The sequence below is a fragment of the Lytechinus variegatus genome, chromosome 2 (assembly GCF_018143015.1).
Source record: "Lytechinus variegatus isolate NC3 chromosome 2, Lvar_3.0, whole genome shotgun sequence".
NCBI lineage: Eukaryota > Metazoa > Echinodermata > Echinoidea > Temnopleuroida > Toxopneustidae > Lytechinus > Lytechinus variegatus.
The window spans coordinates 25,626,462-25,638,225 of record NC_054741.1 but is presented as its reverse complement, the minus strand read 5'-3'; the positions used below and the strand labels follow the sequence as shown (position 1 = coordinate 25,638,225).

The following is an 11,764-nucleotide window of genomic DNA, read 5'->3' as shown; positions in this document are numbered from 1 at the left end:
GAAGTGAGATGCATTTTTCTTTGGCACCATCTTTTTACAATTGCTCACTCTAACTTTTTGATGACAAACACTACTTATTAATTTATCAATAAAAGGGAAACACATTTGTCATTCATTAATCTAATACAAAACACCCTTCTCCCCAAAATATAATTATTCCTTAGTAGTATGTATACAAATTAAACTAGCACCTGTTTCAAATAAAGGGAGGATGCATATTCCACAACCACATAAAAATACATTGATGAATATTTGGGGAAACACCCATGAAATGTGTAATAATGTAAGACTTCAATATTTAGAATATTAGATTTCGACCACATGAAGAGAATAAAGAACCACGTCTCTTAATGGAGTTGTTTATATAGCCGAGTAGTCCGGCCATATGAATTAAATGTGCATAAAAGAGAAAAAAAGAAAATACTGATCACAATATCAGCCAGATATATGTAACTTGTGCTCTGTAAAATAGACAATACATTCAATAGGATAAATCAACTGCATATATTTGTGTCATATTGACCTGTGTCTGGTTGCATAAAAGTTACTATTGCCTTGCTACTAGTATCCAATGGTAAGTTTAACAGAATCCAGGATTTTGATTGGCTGTTGAGCCACATTCCCATGTAATGGTAGATACTATTGGATAGCAGAGTTACCACAATATTAACTTTTATGAAATAGGTTCCTGGTCCTACACAACTTGACATAAACTCAAACCAGTCCCATCACCAGTCCATGTTTCTTTCAAAGAAAGTAATTTAAAAAACTCACGGGTGTTTCCCAATTAAAAGGAAATGAACATTTAACCCCAAAGTCAATAATAAGATAAATTAGTTTTCAACAATTTGTATCTAAAGAGCACTTTCATCTGACTCAAAGACAAGTTTATCTCCAACTACAGCTTGATTCAAGTACATAGAAAAAAAATATATATAACACTGACAATTTCACGAAAATCAGATGTAAATTTGAAAGTTATGGCATTTAAAAATTTTGACTAATCGCACAAATGAAAATGCCAATTGAATCACACACTATTCCATCTATGTTTTGTTTCTTTACTATTGTTATCTTGAATTTAAGTGTCAACTTCTACAGATCTAATAATAAAGATGATCCCCAGCAAAGCACAATATAGTTTACATGGGTCCAAATGAAGATTTGGTGTGTTCCAATTGTAACCAACCATACTTTGCTTTACTGGTGAAAAATTTGTGAGCCTTCAAATGTGTAAGCAACATCTTCTATTACTATATTCTTTGGATATTCTATTGTTACCTTGATTTGTATTCATGTTTAATTTCATCTGACTTTACAAAAAAAAAGTTTCCTGAAGTCAAGGGAAGATTAAAATTATATAACCTTCCTATTTTACATCTACTCTTTACGAAATTGTCAATGTTACGCATGTTTTATTTTCCCATATTCATTCAAATAAACAAGTGTTTGGATCATGAAATCTGTTCAAGGCACATAATATAAGTCATTCATAAATCAACAAGAGCTGAAAGTAACATAACCAAGAAAGGTACACTTCTCAAAAAAAAAATTAATATTGTACAAAGTTTAGAGATATAACTTGATACACTCTAAATCTAATACATATAGTTTTAAAAAATATTTACAAAAGGAAAAGATCATGATCAAAATTATTTTCCAATTATCAAGAAACATATTTAAAAAACAGACTAAAAGTGTATAACGTACACAAAACTACAAAAGATGTTTGTTTGTTGTGATGCTTATTTTGAATACATTGACATGACATAGTGTAATATATTTTCTCATACAGTTAGATATACTGCTGATTATGAATTTGAGATTGTGACATTCAAATGATTTCTAAACTAAATATGTATCTGCCTAATAAAGTGAAACTCGATTCTTTTTCACAGTATCATCATATATTCAGAATGAAATAAGTAACAATGTGATTTTGTTTTAACCATTCCCATACCAAGTGCATTTTCAGAATGATCTACTTTATCGCACTGGACAACATTAGAGAGAGAATATGGTCCATATGATAATGCAATTAAATCAGAGACGTAGCTTCTCCTTATAAGGATAGTCTGCATACCAGTATATTTTGAATGTAAATGTTAGCAAACACATACATAGTATACAAAATATGAGCTTATCATTGAACTCTTTAAATTGGCAATTCAATTGAAATGTAAAGTAATATCCCTTTATGAGAATTTTATCAATTTAGCAATACTCATTCATTCTTTTGCACATTATATTCATTTATTCTCTCGCACTACATCTGTTTGTATGAGAGGACAATCCTTCGTGTTGCCAATTGAGTAAAATGAGATCATTCAAAACATTATCAAATGCCCACAACTCTTCAAGTTAATACAAACCCATGAACCATCGAACCATGACCGACTATTTGTTATTAAATGGATAATTTGCCTCAACCAGTCAAACAATGCAAAATGATCTCTGAGTTTTGAGCTGAATTAATTCATTCAAAAAGACAGATTGCAACTGTGTTGCTGTCACATGACAAAAGGAAGCAACCCTGGAGAATGAGTTTCTTAGTAAATGAGCAATTGTTTTATGTGGAAATATATACCGTTATGTGCTTTTGAAATGTCTATTCCTTTAGCATCATGTAAGAGAATACGAAAAATATCCCACATCAAGAAAAAAGTCAATCTTGAAAGTAAATCAGAGCCGCTTCCTCTTGTCATGGGACAGCAGTGTGAGAGTGTATTTTTGTTTACACCTACTGCGGATGTGTGTAAAAACACAGCAAAATTAATTAATTCTAAAACTGACCAAAAACCTTGAATACTACTGATCAGTAGAAAAAAATCACGTCTACCCCAGAGTAACCACCATGACAGAATTATGCCTTGGTAAAAAAAGAGACTACATTGACAAGCTGATTGGACTGGTAACAAAGACGAACATGGGATGGATTTGACTGTTTTCATGATTAAAAAGCAGTTTTTCACTTCTGCACAACTGAAAACAAACAAATGAACACAGTGATCATGCATTCAAGCTTGCATAACTCGCCATTCTGTGCTGGAATGTTTCCAAGAGCTTTCCCTTTGTAACTCTACATCAATTTTCTCATACATCTGTTTGACCTTTGAAAAGAAATAGGTGAGTAGAGTTGTTGTATTTTAAAAAAAAAAACAAGATCCATGAACAATTTCCCAATACTAAGTTTTTACAAAATAATTGGATGCATTAAAAAACAAGTCAACAATTACACAAGAACTCATCAAATGCAGCATTTAAATTTGAATAAATTACAAATAAGGTTTTCAATTGAGATCAACTATATCAAATCGTATCATTTTCAAAGCAATGTTGGGGGGTTAAGAAAACAAAATATTTCACTGTATTTACAGTCACATAATGCATATGATGTGTAAGTTGTTTAAGTCAAACCCCAAGTACAAGTCTTCATACCATACAAGATACTCTGACTACTCTGACTTGAAATTAATATGCAATAGTGATATCAACATTTAAATATTAAAAATCTAATAGGCTTTCCAAAAATGAGTTTCTGACTTGGGAAACAAATTGCATTTGAATATTTAAAATCTACCAGACTGTCAAAGAAATAAATAAGATCTATCAAATATTATTGAGAAATTTTATATTTCCGGAATAGAAGGAAGAGAAACTACATATAAATATCCATAAGAATATAATTCCCATGCAAGTTTTCAACCAACCAAAACATTTTTAGTAACCAGGGAGCCATTTCGTACAGCCATTCATAAATTATATATGACTTTACACATAACCAGCAATTAACCCTTTCTTTTGCTGAATGAGATACCCCATATTTTCTGGTTTAACCCGACAGGAAAGGAACTTTCTAAAATTCTCCTCATAAAATCTTGACATATGACGAACTTCGAATTCAAATCCTTGTTAACAAAAATTTCAATCACCTACGATGGGATATTAAATTAATGAAAATCTGATCTAACACAAAATAGGGTCACCAATCACGTGTAAAGTCATACATAACTCAGTTTTATGAAACCACACCCTCCTCTAATCTACATTCATTCAATCTTTAAAATGGATTCCCTAATTTTGTTTCTCATAGGACAATAGACAATTGAGTTGCTTTTAAATGAAGATTTTTTTTTGAGCCATTAGGCTGGCAAAATATGGAATTTGGAGACATGCAAATTTCCCACAGAAAATAATTTGATTTGTTGTATGTTTTAAAAACTCTATGCTACCCGGTACTAATGGCTTCTTAGAAAAGACTAAGATGCTATCATTGAATTTCATCTGAATAGAATTTAATTGAACCTCTGACCTCTCAGAAGTTGAGAACTTTAACAAATTAAGGAGTATAACTTCAAATAATGCAAGAAAGATCTGATAGCTGAAGGTTTTTTAATGTATACTATACGATTATATAATCACCACGATTTAGATCTTCCATTAACAAATTGTCCCTATGTTGATCACATGTCTTTTCAAAAAGTTTGTGAAAAATAATTTGAAGACCAATACTAATTGGTCTAAAATATATTGTTTTCGTTTGAATTTCAAAAATGAGACTCTAAAATGCATGCCATTTCAATGACCAAACATTACATTCTCATGTAGCATCTGCCTCTTTTTGTCTTTACAGTTGGCACGATATCTAGAGGAAGTTGCTCTGGCATTGGCAAATTTCCTCTTTGCAAATAGTTCCTCTTTGGTTGGATATACACCATGATCTTCTTTCATGTGGAAGGCTAGGTAATCAGTACGGGCAAACCCTTGGCCACAGTGGTCACACCTATACGGCTTGAGGTGGGTAAAGAGATGTTCCCTCATGTGCTGCTTGCTCTTAAAGTTCTTTGAGCAATCATCAATGGTACAACAGAATGGGCGGGCAGGATCCTTGGTGATCTTAAAATATTCAGACAACTGAATGCCTCCTTTTGGATTGAGGAGAACGTTCGACGAGTGATCAGAATTCCGTTTCCTTTTCCTTCCGTCAACTTTAACATTCTCACTTTCATTGAGAACCTCAGGTTGAGCTGGTTGAGTTTGAGACTCCTCTTCTGATCCAGATTTCATGCGGATGCGCATGACAAGTTCTCCTTTCTTTGCATGCTTTGGTGGGCGACCCCTTCCCCTCTTGACAGGAACAACACTGACTACCTGAGCAAGCTGCTCCTGTGGTTGTGGGAGTGGTGGCTCAGTCTTGACTGGTTCCTGGCCCAACTCATTATTGTTCTTTTGTTCAACTTGACCAGGGTTGTAATTGCCTGTGCGGCGTTTAGGCCGTCCGCTAGGTGTGTAGAGTATATCATCTTCTGATAGCTCACTATGAAAGGATCCATTAGGGGCAGGAGTCATAGGGGTGGACTCTGAGGTGACCATTTCCAAAGAATCAAGGTCTCCAGATGATGGCAAAGACACATCTTCTGGCTTAACTGGAAGTGATTCTTGACTAATAGAGCCTGACGGAGTGATGACAGAACCAATACTGTTATTAGTATCACCTACAAGGTCTTCCCCCACAGTATCTGTAGTAGGTGGTGTTATAATTACAGTCTCTTTGACCTGTTGAAAGTGATATTTCCTTGGTCTTCCTCGACCCCTGCCTTTGTATTTAGCAATAACGTTCTTTGCTGCCCCCCATCGCTTGTGGAAACGCTTTTTGCGACCAAACTTGGATTTCTTTCGAGGCACTGGAGAATAGTCCTCATCTTCATAATCATCTTGGTAATGGATGTCCTCTTCTGGCTCCTCCTGAGACAACTCATACTCTTCACTGCCCTGGGAAAATGAGGACTCTTCAGGGGCAATTGGCTGAACAGTTACTAAACCAATGTTATCAGGTTCAGGAGCTGGTTCAGGAGCTGGCTCTGGTGCCTCTTCTGCAATTTGGGATCCCATTTCAACAGAATTTTCTGCAGCTTCCTCAGAACCCTGAGAACCCTCCGTTCCTTCCTTTTCTTCCATTCCTGAATTACTTTCTGGTCTTGCTGATTCTTCAGCACACTTTCTTTCATGTCCTTCAGTAACCTCTGCAGCTGCTGATGTTGTAGCTGGAGTGCAATTGGTACTGTCATCCTCATCTGCCTTTCCAGATTCAGCTTCTGAATCCTTTCCAAAGAAATCAACTAGATCAAGGTCATAGTCCATGGAAGTTTGAACAGGTGTAGTTCTAGAAAGGTCACTGCTTATCATAGTTGGTGCAGTCGGAAGGTTTGGAATTACAACACCCATGGCTGGTGTCAGGCTTGCAGCTGGAATACGGTCAGTGGGAATAAGTTTCTTGGAAGAAGATTTAAACAGCATCTCAAGGTCTTTGGCATCTCCTGAAAAACCATGAGCTTTTTTCATGTGCTCTGCCAGGTATTGCCATCGGATAGTGTCAAAGGAGCACTCACCACATTTATATGGTCTGGTGTGAGTTCGCACATGATCAGTCAGATTGTTTCTGCGTTTAAAACCTTTCCCACAAATGTGACAGATAAACGGACGCTCTGGATCTAACTTGTACTGAAATGGTTTTGTTGTTCTTGGAGATCTTGGACTGCGTGGGGGTTTGACTTTGTGCGGTCTGGAAGCAGAGTGATCTGATGCAATACTTCCAGCAGGTGGTGACTGAAGCCCACCAATTACCTCACCACTGGATGTTCCAACTGATCCAGAAGGCGAACTGCTCTCTGATGACTTTGGAGTGATGATAGGCCTTACTTCAGCATTTGGCGGTGACTTGTCTGTCATGCTACGTGCAACTACTGTAAGAATATCTGGACTTTCTTTACATAGGGTTGGTGATTCTGATGAATCACTTTGTTGACCCATATTTGGTTTAATAACATTAGGTTGTACAGTAGACAATGATGAGGTACTAGATCTCCTTGAAATCTGTCCATTACTGCCGTTCATAACAGCCTCAGTCTGTTGATTGTGCCCTTGACTTCCTGACTGTTTGCGTTCTCTATGTTCAAACACCTGACCTGGATAGTGGGGAGGATGGTTACCATTTTGATGTCCAGTGTGCTGAGGATTAGCTGGACTTACTGAATGAGGGTGAGATGTTGCTTGTACAAATTGCTGTGGCATCTGGCTTGGTCTGACCTGACCAGGAATGGTGGTCATGTTAGGCACCATACCCTGTTGAAGTCCTTGTTGACTGTACTGAGCACGCATCATCAGCTGATGAGTAGCCCACTGTTGGTGTTGCTTTGCAAGTTGTTCTTGTTGCTGCTTTTGCTGTTGCAGTTGCTGCTGCTTTTGAAGGTGTTGCTGTTGTTGAAGTTGTTGCTGTTGTTGAAGTTGTTGTTCCTGTTGCTGCTTCAAGGCAAACTGCTGTTGAATTTGTTGCATGGCTGTCAAGGAGAGCTGTGATCCTGGTGCTCCAAGGTTTGGTTGGGCAAGAGATGTTGCAATATGACTGGGCATGTTCACATGTGGAGCAGTGAAACGCATACCTTGAGCTGCTGCTGAAGACAAACCCAAAGGATTCAGGTTAGGATTCATCTGGAATCTGTTAGCTGTTTCTGGTTGTATGAATACAGGCTGCTGAGGTTGCACATTATGCGGAACCGACTGCTGCATCATTCCTGGGTATGGAGGATGACCCATTGGTATATGCAGAGCAGGATTTTGCTGCTTCATAGCATTGATGTAAGGATTTCTTTCCATGGGATTGCCACCAATTGAATTATCTGGTTTGTAGAACACTGGCTGCTGCATAGGCATCCCCAGTTGTCCTTGCATTCCAGGTGGCATTAGTGACGAGTCTGGTACATTTGAAGGTGCATACTGCCCGCCATGTAGCTGAAACCGGGGAGCCTGTGGATGAGAAAATCCTTGAACATGTGCATTTCCGACAGGGCCTTGCGTCCTGAAGTCATTCCCTTGCTCTTTCATGTGCTCCAATTGATGATATTGAGAACCTGTGGGAAAGTTTGGATCATCTTGTGATTCACTGCTCATGTCTTCCTGTTTTTCTTTTAGCGATTCTACAGACACAATCACTGGCATAACCATATTATTGCCATTCTTCTCTTCCTTCTCAGAGTTTTGGGTTTCTGCATCATCCTTTAATTTGCCATCATGGGAAGCATCTTCCTCATCTGCTACTTCAATGATATCACCAGATGTAGCTTTTTCTTCAACGCTTTCCTTTTGTATTTCTTTTTCCTGATGCATCTCATCTTGGTAGTCTGTGACATCTTCACAAGACATGTCCAGTAAGAAATCACCTACAGTCTTGATACCAGACTTTGGCTCTTCAAGCTGTATGTCAGAATCATTTTCAACAGTTTCCTGTTCTGTTCTGCCTTCTTGATCATTAGTTTGTGAAGCTGTGCCATCTGAACTCTCAGGACATGTTGCATCCTTTTCTTGTTCTTGGTCTGAATTTCTTTCAGGTTTCTCATCCTCAATAGAGATAAAGCCATCACTCGCTACTGAAATACACTCTGACTGCAATTCATGGGAAGGTGACTCTTCCTCTTCTTTACCTTCAGATTGTTCATTTTCCATATGTTCACTCTCCTGAGTAACTGAATCCTCAGTAGGTGTTTGTGCTTCTTCATTTTGCCCAAGAACATGGGCATCATCTATCTGAGTTTCTGTGTCGTCATTGCTGCCAAGGGACATGTCTGGGATATTGTCTGGCAACTTATCCTCCACATTTGCATCTGGTTTATCCAAATCTCCAGTTTGCTCAGTAACATCATCTGAACTCTCTGGTTGGGATCTCAAAGTGCTGTGCTCATCATCCTCAGCTGGGTTTCTTTCCATATTATAAGCCTCATCATCTTTTGCAATAATGGTAGTACAATCATCTTCCAGAGATTCATCACCATCTTCGACAAATTCTATGTCTGTAACTGTCAACTGATCTTGCATTGGAACAGTTTCGTGATCTGTAGCATCATCAAATTTGCCATCTTCTCCACCTTGCACACTGGCAGATTCCATCTCCTCATTACCATCCACTCCAGCTGTCTCGATATCTTCTCTTTCAGGGCTAAGATTTCCTTCCATTTCAACTTGTTCTGTGGATGCAAGTCTCTCTGTGTCATCCCCAATGTCCATAGATTCAAAACTCTCTACCTGATTCAAGTCAATGCCCCCTGCATTTGCTTCAGCAGCTTGTCGGTTCATCCGCTTGCGCCAACGCTTCATGAGTTTTTTCCTCCTATGTTTGGACATGACTGTCTTTTCAGGAGTGTTTACAGGCTGCCTCTTTGGAACATACTTTGGACCTCCATGGACAAGTTCAATATGCTTGGCTACATTATCCTTCCGTGATGCCTTCAAACCGCATGCTCCACATGAATACGGCTTTACATGTATTTTAATATGTTCGAGTAGACAGTGTGTCGAGTTAAAGTTCTTCGGACAGAGATTACACTTATAGGGACGTATCGTACCATTTTCATATCTGCCATAGGTTCCTATAAGATCAGTTGTTGTGGCCTTGGGGTCTTTGTAAATGATGAATGTGGGTACATCATCACTACTCCTTCGCCTGGGCCTTCCTGGACTCTTCTTTGCATTAACATTGATGTACTCAATTTTAATACGTCCACCATACTCATTTTTCACTGTGGTAGCTTGGTCTCCTGCTTTCCTGCTCCCATATTCTGCCCTTATCTTCAAGGACCTCTTTCTTCCTCGTCCTCTTCCTTTTCCTCTACCAAAGTCCAATGATGAAGCATGTACAAATTCAACGTTTGAATTAATGCTATTACCAGCATTGATTTGTGTCAAAGCATTGTTGCTACAACCAGGTTCTTCTAAGCTGCCAATACCACTTACACTTGGCATACCATCACTCTCTGTTCTATCTTTATCATTCTGGAGTTGGGCATCTGCATGGCATTTTTCCATGTGAGCAGTCAACTGCCTGTCATCCATGAATTTAAGATGGCACAACTGGCAACGTACCATGAATTTAGCACCTTTAATAACTACCCGAGATTGGCTGTGGTAGTATTCTTTGTGAGATAGGAGTGCCTCTCGATTCACAAATATCTTCTTGCATTGTGTACAGATGTACTTCATTCGTTGCTTTTTACGGTGAAATTCTTTCCATAGATCCCAGTGTCCAGGAGTGGTTTGCAGATGCTTTTCATATGACTCTTCCTTTATAAATAGGCGGTTGCACAGTTCACAGTGCTTCAAAGTCCCACTTCCTCCAGAGCTCTGACTTGAACCCTCAGAGTTTCCATTCCTATCCTCTTCACTGCTATCATTCTGGTTTTCGGGAATTGCAGAATTATCCTTTTTATCAGAGGTTAACAATTTCAACACATTTGGCAGGTTTTGATGCTTCCCTGCTTGGTTGGTTTCTGATAAATCTGAAGATGATTTAGTCGGTAGGGTATTTTCAGTTGAGTTGATTGGCCGCGGAGCGATTGGGACTGTTGCTCGCGGATTGTTGACAACTGGTGGAATGCTCACTGGAGCTACAACCCTAGCCTGCGGCCTTTCATTCCCAAGGAGAATTGGCTGTGGAACCTGTTGAAGCTGAAGCTGCTGGGCTGGATTTTGAAGAAAATGCTGATTGTGATGTGCTTGTGAGAATGTTCCCTGTTGGGTATTAGGCTGGATATGCTGAGGATGGCTACTCGGATGATGATGGACATTATATTGTGGACGATTTCCAAGTTGTTGCTGCTGCTGCTGCTGCTGCTGTAACTGCTGAACAAGAATAGACTTGTGCTGCATCGGCTGCTGAGGTGACTGGTGCTGCTGTGGTGATTGATGCTGCTGTGGTGATTGGTGCTGCTGTGAAGACTGATGCTGCAATAAAGCTTTTTGCAAGACAGACGTGTATTGACCCTGAGGTACATGGACAACTTGGTTAGTAGGGGCAGGTGGCGCAACACTATTAGGGGTCCAGTTGGAAGAAGCTATCATACTCCTTACAGTTCCACGGGGGAGGAAACGGCTATGGTCTGGTTCCTCAGAGCTGTTTTGTCGCATCATTGCATCAGATGCCCTCAAGTTTTCATCAGAACTGGACCTACGCCAGTGATTCTCCCGGTCTTGTGAAATTTGTACAGGATGTGGTGCAGGACGTTGGGATGTAGGAATAAGTGGTGGGGGCTGCCCAGATGGTCGTTCAACTGGTCGTTGCTGCTGTGCTGGTGGTGTTAGAGAGCTGGGCAGGGAAGGCCTGGTCGGTGCAGGTTGAGCCACAGGTGAAGACGGCACGGTGCTTTTGTTTGCTTCCTCAGCAGCCTTGATAACAGTCTTTGACAACACAATGCCATTAATTAAACTACTGTTCACACATGCAGTCTGCTTGCCCTGGCTGTTGAAGAGGATGAGATTTCCTTGCATGTCAACCTTGAGAGTATCACCTCCTTGTAGCATCAAAACAGTCTTCTGACTAGCTGGTGTTCCTGGTGGCATCGTGACATTCTAGAACAGAGGAAAAGAAGATGGACAAAATTATAAGAGAAGTGTCTTGTTATACTACCTATAGTTATTGATATATAACTAACTACCTGAATGGCACACATTATTGAAATAGGCATAATATAAACTTTTCTTTTACTTTACTTTTGGCAAAACTTTAAATTCTACCTTGTTATAATAAATTTATTAATGAACTGCTATTACCTTTACAGAGGGCATTTCATAAAGAGTAAAGAATGAGTGACTTGGAGTGGCACTTATATTCCCAGTTGTGACCAGAATAAAAGGCATCACAGCATTGGTCAAATCATACTTAGAGGATGCACACTACTGCATACTATGTTACATTACTATATTACAGTATTTTACATAT

At 39.0% G+C, this 11,764-nt stretch overlaps 1 protein-coding gene across 3 annotated transcripts in view; it reads right to left on the bottom strand.

The window, feature by feature from the left end:
• Window positions 1-3,816: 3,816 nt before the first annotated feature.
• Window positions 3,817-11,764, bottom strand: part of LOC121407678 — a 50,419-nt gene continuing 42,471 nt past the window's right edge. For all 3 annotated transcript variants that reach the window (XM_041598863.1, XM_041598862.1, XM_041598864.1), the window contains one exon: window positions 3,817-11,394. In XM_041598863.1, the coding sequence (XP_041454797.1) occupies window positions 4,579-11,394 (6,816 nt within the window). In that variant the 3' untranslated portion in view covers window positions 3,817-4,578. The remainder of the gene's footprint in view (window positions 11,395-11,764) is intronic.